At 33.8% G+C, this 16,407-nt stretch overlaps 1 protein-coding gene across 4 annotated transcripts in view; it reads left to right on the top strand.

The window, feature by feature from the left end:
* Nucleotides 1-16,407, top strand: part of NLGN1 (neuroligin 1) — a 725,888-nt gene that overhangs the window by 239,031 nt on the left and 470,450 nt on the right. For all 4 annotated transcript variants that reach the window (XM_073803913.1, XM_073803914.1, XM_019946036.3 and 1 more), the window contains one exon: nucleotides 2,483-2,635. In XM_073803913.1, the coding sequence (XP_073660014.1) occupies nucleotides 2,483-2,635 (153 nt within the window). The remainder of the gene's footprint in view (nucleotides 1-2,482; nucleotides 2,636-16,407) is intronic.

Below are 16,407 nucleotides of genomic sequence, written 5' to 3' on the forward strand. Positions count from 1 at the left end.
ACAAAAATTGTACCTATTTTGGCAATTAATACACCATACAGCATTAACTTCAGGGTTACTTCAAGCAAAAAGAAATACTGTTCAGAACACAGCATTAGAATTTTATAAAACATTCTGGAAAAGAACTGCTGGACACACTAAGTTCTTAGGCAAATTTGAAATCATTGAGAAGTTTGGGAAGACAAATTGGAAATTAGAATCAGCCCAAACAATCAGTAATCTTTTCAAATCTAATTTTCAAAGAAAAATAGAGATATACCACTCAAAATTGCTCCTAGCATCTATTATTGTATTTTCAGTGTTTCCTGACAAAGTCCACTTCATTCTGTTATTAGGTATAAAATATGGCAGGTCTTCCCAATGTGTGCCTGCATTGTTTTCCAGGTGAACAGAACGATTCTACCAAGATTTCATTACTGTTCACAGTTGGTGCTTTGTAATTCTATGTAATTTTAATTAAAGAAGAATTCTGAAACAGCCTCCCTCTGTGCTACCTCCAAGCATACAATTAGAAGAGCACAGAGTCTGCTGTGAACAGTCAGTTAATGGCTTCAGTTTAATAATTTATTATTGCTTTTTCAGTGCCAGACATACTAGAAAAACACGCTAAAACTGTGTGCAGCGAACAGGCGTTTAAGGAGGAGAGTTTGACAATTTCAGAAGAATTGTTTTCTCTCTGTAAGCCTAACATCTCCACAAGCCCCCAGATCTTACAAATGAGTGAATATCATTTTCCCTCCCAACGATTTAAGGAGAAAATAAATTTAGGGTTTTTTTCACTAAATGTAGCTGAGTCTGGTGAATGTCAAAGTATCCTCCTCTCACCAGTTAAAAAATTAGACACTCTTCTCAGATACACCCTCACAGGGAGAGGGGGAGATTTTGATAAATTTATACACTGATATTAAATACTAAGTCAAACATAAAGTAGTCTTTTTTTTTAAAGTCCTAAATTCTGCAATTAGCTATTTCCCCAACTTGAAAATCTGGACAAACAAGTTGAGCTACAATTCCTGATCTTAAAATGATTTTCATTGAAGGAAATCACTTTATTATTATAGTAGAAAAATTGAAGCATTTATACTAGTCATCTTTTTTACAAGAAATGTAAAGCAGCCTCTAAATTATCACCAGTTTTTTCAATGAGTTTATATCATGTTAGTCCATTCTGAAAGTTGAAACCTCAGTTGTTATGATGTAGGAGATTTGTCTGATAAAAAATGTCAAAAGCAAAGGAACAAAGCCATACTTTTAAATGACACTTTTAATATTGTCATAAAAGAAAGATAATACACGATGTAATTTTGTTTCAATTGTGGGCAGAAGAGATCATCGACCATTGTCTAATGGTAATGTTTTAGGTATGTTTATATTCATAATCATATAGATACATGTACACATATAATACTTCAATCTACATAATAGTTAAAACCATGTTCACCAATATACTGTTTAGCATTTTTATCTCTAGAAATTAGTATCTTTTAATACCAATTATAATTATCCTATGTTTCCCTTATGTATTATTTCTAGACACTTGTTGAAACTGCATAATCAGGGTAAAGTATCTTAGAAAAGCACATACATTTGATTAAAATTTAGAGCTGTAGAAATCACTTTAACATCACCCTAAACTTTAGCATTTTGCACTTGGATTTAGCTGTATTCTGTCTCAAATCTGTATGACAAAATCTTAGAGCCAAAGTGGGGCTAAGAAGAGTAGAATATTTACAAAAAGAGGGTAAAAAATAAGTTAATCTGTTTTCTTCTTCCAAAGGGTAAGGGTAATTGGAGTGAGCAGAAGACCTGGACTGAACTAAAAAATATCATTTAAATGAAAGTCCCCTAAATGCAACAAAGACAGAAATATAGATGTTTGGACTCTATTGCCTAAACATTCATCTGACAGTACTTGAATAGTTAAATGAAACTTCTTGCAACTTCTATAGCACAGTGTTGTAATTATGTTCTCAAATTGGAGCATAAGTTATTCCATGTAATTATGATGCATTCAGTACATATCTTTACAGTAATTAAGAAATGGAAAAACAGTGTTTTATTCATAGTAGCAGTGATACCATTGTACTTAGTTTATGGTTCATAAATTCCATATGAAGTTTATAACATTTGTAAAACGAAGTTTTAAGAATCATTATCATTCTATTATTTCTTTTGATTCTACTGTCACATCAGGAATCAATAAAAAAAAAAGCACTGAAATTCACACCTACTTCCAATTTGTCCAAGTTTTGTAATTCAGTTTATGATATTTAACAAAATTTTAGGTAGAAAACAATGGATATCTATTGCTCTTTTCTGCAATAGATCTTAACATAAGTTGCTTAAGAAACACTTTAACAAAGACAGTAATTTAAGGAACTATGTTAAAATCATTCCCTCTTGTCCCTAAAATGGAAAATGTATTCTCTGCTTCATTATGCGTGTTGAGGATAAGAACAATTGCCAACCATTTGTTTTTCAGATATTCGGGACAGTGGGGGTCCCAAACCAGTGATGGTGTATATCCATGGTGGCTCATATATGGAAGGGACTGGAAATTTATATGATGGGAGTGTCTTGGCAAGTTATGGCAATGTGATCGTCATCACAGTCAACTATCGACTTGGGGTACTCGGTAAGAAATTTCTTTTTTCCCCCCCATTAATCCATGAAATATGTGATAGTTTTGTTTTGAATTGTTTTGTTTTGCTTTGCTTTGTTTCACTCATTGTTCTATGCTTGCTGATTCTGAAGCAAAATTTTTGATATTTTCAGTAAATTCTATAAATATTCATAAATTACTTGACAAAAGACAGCTAGGGTTGGTTTTAATATTTAATATAAAAGGTAATGAAATTATTCACATTGTTATGGAGTGCTCTTCTTAGCTTGGCTTTATAGAAATGTGAAAGGCAGCAATGGCAGGGCCTTTCTTAAGAAGAATTAGTCCCTGGGCAGATTTTTCTCTCTTCTACTTTTCTTTTTTACAGTGCTATAAAATTGCCTGAGGTTTGCCATGAATGTAGAAATAAGTTTTTATTCTCTTCAATAATATGTGTATGGACTAGCTTTGGGGAATGATTGCCATTTCTGTGTAGGTTTGTTTGTTTGTTTCTTAAATTTATCAAATATAATTAGAAATATTTTGTTTAAATGTATTTTGATTGAATTATTTGATTTGCAAAACATGCATTGATTTCATAAAGTGTCAAAGAGTTCAACTCAATAATGTATATACATGTAAAACAAAATCAAACTAGTTATCTTTCGTTTTGAAGAAAAGTATAGAACAATATTATTTAAAATAAATTTTTAAGTACTCTGAAATAGGCATAAACTTGCTATTCTACTTGTATAAATTTATTTTTTATAGTATTGTCACAATTTGGTGAGTAAAATAACTATCATTTAATAAGACACCTTTATCTGTGGTATTAGTTAAAGGTATTTGCTAAGAGTACAATTCATTACAAAAGTTTTTTTTTTTTTAATCTTAATTGATCAAAGTCTTTTCCCTTCTTATGCACTTAAAAGTTATCATTTGTGTTATTTGGGCACAAAAAGATACCTCACTCATTCTTTACTCTGAAATATTTTGAAAAAATTATTTGAATTATATTCTCCTTTATAATAATTGTTAATATAATTTATTTTAGCCATTGAGAATCAGTTTATTTTTCTCTTCAGTGTTAGTTATTATTATTCTAATCCCTTCTATGTAATCATAATCTGTGTTTATGCCAATCTCAAAATATAAAAAGGAATGATTTTTGTCAATCACGTTTGTGTGTCTTGGGGAAGGAGATATGTTAGCAAAGCAAAGTGAGAGCTTGATCTTTTTCTAGTTTTATATTTTGAATTTGGAGTATGGTGGACGATATAATAGATACACTCTGTCAATGTAGATATAAAGTATTTCTGTACCATTGTTCAAGTACACATTAGTTTCCCCATCATGTCTAATCATGCATTGCTTCAGTTATTCTTATAATTTCGCTGCATAGGGATGAATGACTTCCCACCAATGAAAACTCTCTATATTAGAATATATATAAAGAGATGCTAATAATAATCTTCTTAAATTAATCTTAAATATTATAGTGTTGTCATCTGTTTCTTAGGCAAGATTTGAATGTGAGGATCTGCACTATCTTTAATGCATTTAACTTTAATCATGGCATTGTTTATAGCTTAGTTGTTTTTAGCGATTATTATTCTCATATTTTTGTGAATTTCTTAAATTGAAAATCCTGATGCAGTGACTAGTTTTCCAATTGAAAATTTCAAATTAGATGCCAAATTGTGGTAACAGTATTTTTAAGGACTTGAACATCCACAAAGTCATATACACTGATTTTATTTTTAAAAAGTCTTTTGGCCACCCCTTACGTTGCCTCACTCTGTTACTGGTTGTACTCACATACAGTAAGGTCCCATAAAATAAACTGTGTTATGTTGGTATAAGCTTTGCCCATTTTAAAAAATGTGTTCAGAACTGATGAGGACCTGACTTTGATCCAATTTGAATCCTATATTCATGTTCATATCCTATCTTTAAATTCCATACTCTGAATAATTGGATTTCAGGACAAAAGATTAACCAGTTAAAAAATGAAGAACTTTGTCTGTATAATGGCAGGCAGTGTTGGTGTTGATGATGGATGATTTTTCCAATGGTAAATATTTGTTCTGGCTCTACTGCAGTTTAGGATTTAACCTTTAGTTGGCTCCTTTGTTCCTCTTAAAGACGTTGTAAACTAATAATCACTACTAAGAATCAGCTGTCCTTTATAGACCTCCTCTCAATATGATAAAGTACAAAACTTTGTTAGTGAAACATTCTTAGGTGAGTTTTGGGACATTAGTTCTAGAACATATGTATTCTGGTCACTTCTAAAATATGTGTTGGGCCTTGTGAAAATGTATTTAAATGAATTAATTCATGAAGAATAAGTTATCATAACATTTGTTTCAGCACACTTTGCCTGTGTGGTGTACCACAACCAGCTCAACAGCTGATCTGCCAGGAGAACTGCAACAATAAAGACTGTAGGGTTTTAGTTGTTGTTGTTAATACTTTGTCTAACAGTAATAAGGTAAGCCAAGGTTTCTTGGCTGTAGGATCCAAAAGTATTGCTGTTTAGTTGGCACTTGGAAGAGTTTTGGACATTAAGTAGAAAATAAGGTTTGATCCCATGTCAGAGGAAATCCTGAGCTGTGTTTTAATTTGGATGTTTTGGTGTTAAGGAAATGAATTTTGGGGTCCAATGTACAAATTGGCTAATTAAGAGACTTACTGTCAGCTGATTGCCAGGAAATATCAGGATGTCTGAAACAGATAATATAATTCATTTTGAATTGAATTTGCCATCCCAGAGGAAAAATATATTACAAGTTTATTTGTTTTAGCAGTAACTAAAAAGGTGATAATGTTTCAGTAAAAAATTTCATACAGCTATCTAGCAGCCAAATTTCCAGTTTAAAGTATTTAATGTTAAAAACATATTTTGTTCATTACAAAGAAGAATTAGCATAGAAGAAAAAAATACCTCCTATGATAGCATTGTTTTGAAGAAGCTATCAACAGGTTGGAGTTAGTTTCTCAGCCAAGACCCTTTTGTGGTTTCCTTTGAAGTGGTAACACAGACTATCAATATCATTGCATTGAAAATGCTACTGGTGGTAAGAAAAACTGCAATAAGTTTGGAAAAAAAAAGCCTAGGGGGTAGTGGATTCTGCCTGCTAACCTCTCTTCCCCAGTTTCATCTTAGAGTTCTCCATAATCTTATCTCATTCAGTCTCACACTTCTTTTAGTAAACAGTTAGACTTTCTTTCACTTTTGGTTATATACATTCTTTGTCCTCAGCCAGTTTTAACTCTTTGTCCTTGGTTATCTAATACATGTTATATAAATGTCCTTTAAAATGTATTTAAAATAATTATTGAGTTATTTTTTAATATTCTGGTATATAGTTAAAATAAAAATAAAAATTATCGTGTTGGAAACAGTGAGAAATGCTTTGATTAGGTGGTCTTAAGAGAGGAAAATAGTATTAAATATTTTTACTGTAAATAGGGTAAACATATGTACTTATGGACAAGCATTGAAAGAGAATATGAAATAAATTCTTCACTATTAAGATGAGGTATTATACAGTAAACCTATTTGAAAATAGAAACTATCTACATATATTTTCAAATATTAAAAATGAAAAAATACATTAACTAATTTAGTGTTAAAAATGTGTTTCAGCCCCCTCTCTAAATTTAGAATAAAATTATGTTATTTATTAGAGAAAAATTTTTAAAAATTATCTTTGTGGAGATCTAACTTAGGCAAACATAAGATTTTTATCTGATGGAAATTTAATAAGATACTTTTATTTTGCTATGGATATTTTAGCGACAATTATGCATTCATAATTCAAGCACATGTGATTTATATTAGAAAAAATTCTCAAAGATTTCAGAACTACTGATATCTCTGGATATTTGGCAAATTTTTAGTAAAGGGTCTAATTAAATATTTTACTTAGTAATCTTATGTCTCTACTACCCATCTATGGAAAAAATAATAGAGTGCTAGTTTATTTACTAGTTACATTTGAAGAATTACATTTAGCTAACTTCATAATGCCATGTGAGGCTAAACCACTTAAAACAAGCTTTCATTAACGTTACTGTGTATCAATTTTAATGAACAACTAAATTTATATTTATTCTATTAGAAATGGTTGTGAGACCTGTTAATTCTTATAAACTATAATGTCTATGCAATAATAATGCTTCAAGTATTATCAGACAAATGACAGAAATAAATATAACTTTGGTGTGGTCAGTCATCAAATATATAACACTTGTTTGCAGAACTGTACATCTTCTATGCAGGATAAAAAGTAAGAAAAATACAGTCCTTATCTTTACAGAGTTTTCAATCTAATTGAGGGGGAAAACAAGCAGTCAATAGAGAATAATAATTGATTTTGTACTTCATAATAATATATATTTATTAATTGATTTGTATGTACATGGTCACTTGATATATTAAAAAAATCAGAACAATGAAGAAAGAAAGGAAGCATAGAATATCAGATGGGTCAATATGAATGCAGTGATCAAAATTCTTATTTGAATCTGAGCAGTCTAGCAGAAAGGAGATTTGGTAAACTCTAGGTAGTTATGATTTAAAAAGAAAAGCATATTCATTTCTCAAGTGGCACAGTGTTTTGTCATTATTTTTCTTTTTTTTGCATTGTTTTTATTTGTTTGGCTCTAAATCCTAAAGCAAAGAAACAATGCTAAATGTGACCTTATATTGAGAGTAATATATAATCAATTATTAAATTTTATAAGATGATAATAACCCACTATCATCCAAATGTGTTCTTAGGAGGTGGGAGACGGAATCAGTCTGTACTTGAAGAGTCAAAAATGTCTTCATGAACTTGGTAGTATTTGAGCAAAACCATGAAGGATGGACTGTCTCTGGGATTAACTAAAGAGGGGAGAGAAGGAAATCCTTTTTTATTTTTATTTATTCATACTCTTTCTACTTCAAAAAATTGGATGTAATTTGTGGCAAAGACACACATATAAATAGGTCGCTAAAATCATATTGAATATGAATACCCATACTATAAAGAAAGAGGAGAAACTTAGACTACGAATATATACTGGAATTGAACATAAATGTATATCCCAATTTCCTAGAAGCAAGGTAAAAAGGATAATGGATTGAATTTCATAATTGTTATTATCAGATAAAGGCAACATATATATCTATATTTTATAAAAAATACACAAAGTTTTTTTTCACACTATAGTACAGAGAAATTTATCATGAGTTGTTTTTAGTTGGAACACCAAGAAAACTATAGGAATCGTGTGATAGTCTTTATGTCATTAGAAGATGCAGAAATATTCTCAAGCATATGATTATGTATTAACCCTCTGTAAAAGCCAAAGACATAATAATAAATGACCACAACTTCTATAGTGTCATTTCAGCAAAGAGGTAACCAAATACAATTCAAGTAAGAATTCACTTATAATAAGGTAGAGCTAAAAACCAATTTAGAGCAATGACAGTTAACTGAGTCCATAGATTTCTTCTCTCAAATACCAGTTGTGTCAACTGAGTTTTAATAAGGGCTGGATGGTAATCAATTTTAGATTGAGTGCTAAAATGATCTCCTGGAGTAGAGATATTGTTTGTCCTTTGGAAAAATAGAAACTTTAGATAGATAACGATACAGTGCAAAGTAGACTGTTCATTATTTTTATTCTACTTTTTCCCTCCAAAATGGTAGGTTGCAATAAAAGCAAGTATTTAGTTATGCCAAAAACATAGAAAACCTGAAAGTAAGCATGTCGGTCAGTGTGAGTGTTAGTTAAAAGAAGTTAGTTTAAAAAACAACAAAAATGTGTTTTAGGTACAGTCATGTATCATTCATTAATTGATTAATTCAGCCATTCATTAATTCTATATAAATTGAGCAATATTAAGTATCAGGCATACTTATTGAGCATATTGTGAAAAACAAGATGGATGTGATCTCTGCTGTCCAGTAGATTACTAGCTATTGGGGGATATAGAAAATAAATGAATCATTACAAAAATGATGTCCTTTACATAGATAATGATTTAGTGCAAAGTTAACTCTCTTTATAATTACCTAGTAAGTGCAGTGAGAAGGCAGCTAATCTATTCTACACACTCAGAAAAGGTTTCCCAGAGGAGGTGACATTCAGGTTTCCCTTTCTTATACTTTACTGAAAAAGGCCTTGTTGAGACTCCCCGGGGCTTCGAGATTGTCGATTCCATTGGTGACTTCTCCGTTCTCATCTTATTTCATCTCTCCATAGCACAGGACACAGTTAAGCAGTCCCTTTCGGTCATGCTTGTTTCTTGGCATCACACCAGGGTTTCCTCCTGCCTCACGGTCTGCTCCTTCTCAGCCTCCTTTGCTAGCTCCTCTCTTACCCTGAAATCTACATGTCGAAGTGCCACTAAGCAGAAATTTTGGCTCCCTTTCTTCTCTCCCTACCATATCTCCCTAGGGGAATTTATGCATGGCTCTAAATGCCATCTGTAGATAAGTGACTTCCAAACTGTATCTTCAGGACTGACTGTTCCTCGGAGCATCAGACTTGTGTACTTCTGCCTACCAACATCTCTAATGACTAATGAATATCTCAAGCTTAATGGCTAAAATATGTTGATTTTCTCAGGTCTGCATATTTCATTGTCTTCCACATCTAGGTTATAATAATACTTGCAACAACAGTAATAACAATCACAGGCACATTCTTTGAGAACTTATATTCCAAAAGCTGTTTGGGCAGTTTGTATAGGTGACATTTTTTTTGGCTCCCCATTGAGGAGTCCAAGGATTACATTATTAAATTCCCACAGTAAGCCTATGCGGTAGAGTTGTTATTTTCCCGATTTTATAAACACAGAAACAAATGAGTAGAGAGGTTAAGTAACTTATTCACAGTCATATGGTCAGTGTTAAGTGGTGGAGCCAGAATTCTAACCCAGACAGTGTTCTCTTGGGCACAGCACTGCACTGATGGCATTGGCACTGCCATCCATCTGGACGATCAAGCAAAACCTCTAAAATTTTTTTCCAATTTGTCTTTCCTTTAGGCTGAACATACAATTCATCAGCTTCTCTTACTGAATTGTTCCAGCGTACACCCTGGGTCTGTCTCCTTTCCATTTCCCCCTCTGCCAAACTAAGCCAGTTCTCCTTGAACCTCTTATATTATTTATCTCTTTCACTTTTGCTCCCTACCTGTAATTCATTCTCCACACAGCAAAATCAAATTATCTTTTTAAACCATAAATTATACCAGCTCACTTTTCTGCTTATACCCTCCACTGGCTTCCTGACTGTTCACTGAGAATAAAATCCAAAGTCCTTCCCTGCCCTTTGTCTCACAAAACCCTGCATGAATAGGTATCTGTATCTCTCAGTACCTGTACCTCTTGTACCTGTATCTCTTAGTTTGTCTCAAAATGCTCTTCTTCTCTATGCAAGCCATCTTTTGTTCTTCATACACACCAAACTCATTCCCATTTTAGGGATATCATACTTGCTCTTCCCTCTGCCCCAGATCTTTGTGGGGCCAGTTCCTTATTCTCCTGATTTGGTTTAAATGTCTTCTTCTCAGAGAGACTGTCCATGTTCATCCAATCTAAAAAGAACCACCATGTTACAAGTCATCTACCTTTTAAAATTCTCTCTATTACATTGATCATACCCAATTACTTCCTATTTATATTTGTATGGGTTTTTTTGTTTTATTATTGTCTAGCTCTCTAAAGCCTAAAGTAGTCCCTGGCACATGGTATTCGCTCAGAAAATATTTGTTAAATAAATATAAAGTGGATCTGAAGAGTCACTAGGTGTTGATTTGATGTGGTCATGGAGTGAAGGAGGCCAGGTTTGAGGCAGAGAAAAAGTCTGGGTGAAAGCCAGGGGAAGAGAGAGGCTTGGCATGTTGAAAGAGATGAGCAAAGCCAGCTGAAATGCTTTGAGTAAGGGGTGAGCAGTGTCAAGTAAGGCTGAAAACAGGCAGCAGGCCACACAGTATCTCATTAAAGATTTAGGAATTCTAAGAACAATGAGAAACAATGATAGGGCATTGAGCAGATAAGTGAAATGATTAGATTTGCATTTTAAAAAGTGTGTTGAGTAGGCCTAGACCTTGATCAAAGTTGACATTCTGCTATGGATACAAAAAAAAAACATGGCTTGTGCCTCATTAGGGTGAGATGCTTGGTAAAGTCAGTGAATGAGACAGATATTTCACTCATAGAGGATCAAGGGATAAGCTGGGCACTGCCTGACTCAGGTGAGTATGGGAATCTGTCCTTTATACAAAGAGCAACACAGGGGTTTTGCTGCTTTTCCCTCCTTTTTTTGATAATGGAAAGAATCAAACCATCATTGTGGAGAGGTCTACTGAACTCCTGCTTTGAGGAGTATGAATCAATATGATCACTATTATTCCAGAGACTGGCCAATAAAAAAAACTGTAATAAATTACTGTATTATGATGTTTTCTTATTTGAGTTTCTGTGTTATTAATATGACCTCATTTAAGCTCTGGGTTGTCCTAAAAAAGAGACTTTTTTTTCAATTCTAAGACAAAGTTGGACGTCTGTGGTTTAAGATTTCATTAAGATCAGTGATTTTGAATAAGGCCTAGTACATAGAAGAAACATTTCCCTCATTTCTAGTCAAGGTGTTCTTCTGGGGCCAGAATTGAACAACTTTCAGGCACTCAAAAGGACTGCAACTCACCAATACATGAACAAAAATATATTTTGTTTCCCTTTCAGAGCAGAGGCCATCATCTTAACTCAGTCATTCACTTATTCACTCATTAATTCCACAAACATTTACTATATGCCCACGATTGGTTCCTGGTAGTTGGGGGTCTGTGTTCACAATGTTGAGAAAAGATCAGACCCAATCCTTCCTTTCTGAGCCTCACAGTGAGTAAAAAGATTTCCATTAAACAAATAAACAAAACTCTTAGCACAAATATTGATAAGTTGTATTTCCAAAAAGAATACACTGTTAAGAAAAAGAATATTTGTGGTGAAATGTAGACTGAGAACTTTAGGAAAGGCCTCTATGTACCTTTCATGCCAGCACAGTTGTAGTTTTTAGTTTTTGTTTTTCTCCATGCATTTACACAGTTAAATATTAAAAGATCGATAAATATTTTGAAAATAATTTTAAAAGATGTAAGATAATTAGAAGCAAAAAAAGTCATTTAAACAAGCAGCTGGGGTAAAAATGCAAAAATCCAGACAAACAAGCAGACCACCCACAATCAACCAGGCAAAGGTCTCTATCAGAATTAAGTGAGCAAAATTGGCTTGTGAAATACAAATACACAGGGAAAGAACCCCAGAGAAGGACTAGCTCTTAGCTATTGGATCTATAAATTGAGAGCTAAACAGTAGTACTTTTCAGAGACAATTGAAGATGTCCTCCCTCACCTGCCTTATATCCCTGAGATGATCTATGCGAAGTAGTAAGTTAGTCCCATTACTGACTTTTTTATTATTATTATTAAACGGAGATATGGGTCCCTTCTTCATCCAGCGTCAGTTTTTCCTCTTTGTTCCAAACAAACAATGAGGGCTTGGAATTTGCTTTTGAGTTTGGTTTGCTTTCAAATGATCCTTTCCTCCCTCTGATGAGTCCTCAATATCAGACCAAGGCAGGACTCCCCCAACTTCCCATGACCTAGTGCCGTAGTCCTTGATATCCCACTCACTTTCATTACTTTGCCTTAAACACGTACTGCAATTTCATCTGCCAGGACATCTCATGAGGTCTTTCTCTTTTTCTTTCTAAAGTCTTTCCTTGAACTACTTCATAAACATTCAAATTTTGCTCCTTTTCCTTTGTCTTCCTGTTTTTAATCGGCAGAGTTAAAAATTTTTTTAATTGCTTATATTTGCTTCCTTCCTTCTATTTCTATTGCTACTAACTGTTCACCTTGGGTTAACAGGCCTTCTAGCTGACCTTCCAGCCTCTAGACTCAAATGTATGTGTCATTTCATTCCACACCACAAGCAGGCAAAATACCTTAAAAATACAAAAGAGTATCAGTTTGGTTGTTTTCGTTGTTGTTGTTTGTTCTGTTTTGTTTTATTTTCCTCTGGTCTACATCTCTAAATGGTTTTCATCAACTCTGGGATCCATTCCAGATTTTTCCTGCCATTGCAGATCTGCTAAAGTATGTTGCTCTTCATCTTAGCAAACTGTATCTTCTGTTCATTTCTGGAAAGTTCCTTCCACCCAATCCAGAATGACTTCTTCACAGCCTACCTGGATCATTTCCAACCACTTACTTGCCACATTTTGCCCAGTCTCCAAGAATCAGCTATCACCCTACCTTCTGCAAAACTAACCCAGGCCAGATTGATCTATCTCTTCTTTCTGCTTCCATAACCTTCACTTTGGCATGCAGAATGCATCTATTAACTGCTTAATGTGGTAGCTGCCTTGCAACCCAAACTAGAAAAAAACACTGTATGTTATCTGGTTTTCCAGTTTCCTTAAGACGAATAGAGTACTCTGCATATATAATTCAAAAGCTATTAATATTCACTGTGTCCTCTTCTCAGGATATACATGTCTTAGGATACAGAGCAAGTGGAAATAGTGGTTGCTGCTGGAGGATGTGGATAGTAAAGAGTACTAACCATGTCCATACACAGGCCTCATGCCTAGTCCCACGTAAATGAAGTTAGATCTTGTTAATGGTAGCAATACTTTGCCCCCAGTAGCAATGGCAAGAAAAGCCCCTGGATCCTCTGGAGAAACACCCTGTGTACTGGAACGGTAACACATGAAAGCTGTAATTTATTTTAAACTGATTAGTGATTTCTGCATTTACCATGTATTTAATATTTACAGTATTCTGTTTCCTGCTTAGCACGGGGTAAGTGAAAAGATTGGTGCTCCTGAGCAATAGATAAACTTAAAAACAGTGTTAAGGGATTCCCTGGTGGCGCAGTGGTTGAGAGTCCGTCTGCCGATGCAGGGGACGCGGGTTCGTGCCCTGGTCCGCGAAGATCCCACATGCTGCGGAGCGGCTGGGCCCGTGAGCCATGGCTGCTGAGCCTGCGCGTCCGGAGCCTGTGCTCCGCAACGGGAGAGGCCACAACAGTGAGAGGCCTGCGTACCGCAAAGCAAAAACAAAAACAAAACTGTTAAAACACCACTCTTTGAGTTAAAATATATACAATGTGGCAGAAAGGATAACTATTGACTTTATATGTGTAATGGGCTATGAAATCTATAAAGTTTTTGAACTCAGCTTAGGGTTGCTCCTTTGTAAAGACAAAGGGAAACAAAAGGAAAAATTTTTTGTAATTTCTTTAACTTTGCCTTTTGATACTTTACCTGTCTTGAATAGCATTACAGGTGCTCACCTATTGCCATGAACAGACAGCGGTTGGGGTGAGAGATCTTAAACTGACTGTTGATTACCCACATTCCAACCCATTTTTTTCTGATAGGGCAGTTAGGACCATAGGTTTAAATATTATTCTTCAAAATTTTTTCCATATATGAGACAAGTTATATTTCATAACTGATTCATATATCAATAAAGTCACCATTTAGAAACCTTTCTAAAGAGCTGAGACAGATCCAAGAGAAATATTAATTTCTGTTCCGGTATGTGCTAGCTTCCTGTATTTGACCTTTGAAAAACAGCACCTTTTCTAGAAAAGTCAGTTCTCATAGAGAATATACAACATACTCAAATAGAAATAAGTTTTAAAAAGGATTTTTGTGTTAGTATCATCATAATTAGGGATAGTTTTTCTGACAGAAAATAGGTAACTATTCTTAATGTTATTTAATTGTGCTAGAGTTGTTTTTTTTATTTTGTATGAAAATAAGCTTTAACAAATATTCATTATTCCTTTTTAACATAAATAAAAACAGTGCTCCACTACATAGTGTTTTCCCTTGAAACATATCATAACGTTATCTGTTTAAACTCATAAGAAATTTGTTTTTCAGAGTGTATGTTCGACCCTTCTGTTTTAGAGCCAATGTGTAATATTTACCAAAGCAGATTTTTTTTAGTCTACAGTTTATATTGAGGTTAATTTTCTAGAAGAACATGTTTAGAGGAACCACAGCAACCCTATATAACTGTTCCCTAATTATAAGCAACTCTGCTTTGAAATGAGTAGTAGCTACATACTTCCTTAGGAATACTTCACCATAAGTTATATAATCTTGATATTTAGAAAGGTTATTAACTACATATTAAATAAACACCTATTTTTAACCTTCCATTTTCTAGAAAGTATTTGTGGCAGCTTATCAGAGTATATACAATAAAATTATGGTTATATATAAATAATGAATTGGGTTTATAGAAAATAGAAGACATGGAAAAGGGGAAAAAACATAGTCTCAAAACATTTTCAGAGTTGAAGATTTGGGCTCTGAGTTGGGACTCTACCAAGTTTCATTTATGTTTAACTGTGAAACATGACAATTCTTCAGAGAAATCAAAGATACTCCAGGCATTGAGTTTTTCAAAAAAAGCTCCTCATGTGTTATTTCATGTTCAAAGGACAATTATACAAATGGAATTCTATGATGAAAATGCTTAAAAATAAACAGCCAAAACCCTGTAATTTAAGCTTAATTATGCACCTTTTTTTTTTTTTTTGCCGTACGTGGGCCTCTCACTATTGTGGCCTCTCCCGTTACGGAGCACAGTCTCCGGACGAACAGGCTCAGCGGCCATGGCTCACGGGCCCAGCCGCTCCGCGGCATGTGGAATCTTCCCGGACCGGGGCACGAAGCCATGTCCCCTGCATCGGCAGGCGGACTCTCAACAACTGCGCCACCAGGGAAGCCCCTATACACCATATTTTGATGTGCTCTGTTTACCTACAATCATCTACCCCATAGGGTACCTATTCTCCACCTGTTGCTAGAGTCCAGCAAAATGAATCTTTCAGATAAAGAGCAGGTGGGGGCAGGAGATGTTGAAAATAAAGCATGTAGAGGGACGGATTTTTAAGCTATGTACACATTCTGTAAGTAAGTTTTCTAATTGGATATTTGTTTTGTATGAGAAAACTACTAGTTATCTTATTTTGCTGACCCATTATTTTTATAGGCAAACGGAATCAGAGAGTTTGGTTTAAAAAAAAACAAAAGCCTCTCTGTGGCTGGCCCAGTTCATCTGCTATTCTTAAGAGGAAAGGATAATACACTTAGTTTTTTGTGTTTTTTTTTTAAATGGTATCATATGATCAAGAACCCAAATTTGTTTCTGTCTATTATTCTCTTAAAAAGATCAACTTGCTATATTATCTTTTTTCTTTTTTCAGTCCTCGTTGCTCCAGTCTTTACATAGAAGTAAAAAATCTACTCTTTTTCTGAAGTAGAATTAAAATTGGGTAACTACAATTTAATGTCATGTCAGTTAACTGTACATGATTTCTATATGACTCAGTAGATGTCAATGGAAATTCTTGATTGTATTAAACTGAGTAAACCCTAATTAAAAATATCTTCACATTATTTTGAAGTTGTATATATACATGTACTTTTTCAGGTTAAAAAAATGATCTGTTAGTCTAGTTTTGAATCTTGCAAAGGTTATGGAGCTATTCTCCTAAATGTTCCTTTTGTAAAACTCCCTATCTAGCACTTACTGCTTCTAGCCCAGCTGCCCAAAAGAATTATAATGCAATTGATATATGTAATTTTAAATTTTAGAGTAGCCACATTAAAGGAAAGAAACAAATAAAACTAATTTAAAAAATTTTATTTCATTCACCTTAATATTTTATTCAACCAAAATATAATCATTTCTAGATTGAATCAACATGA

This window comes from Tursiops truncatus, chromosome 4, assembly GCF_011762595.2.
Source record: "Tursiops truncatus isolate mTurTru1 chromosome 4, mTurTru1.mat.Y, whole genome shotgun sequence".
Taxonomy (NCBI): Eukaryota; Metazoa; Chordata; class Mammalia; order Artiodactyla; family Delphinidae; genus Tursiops; species Tursiops truncatus.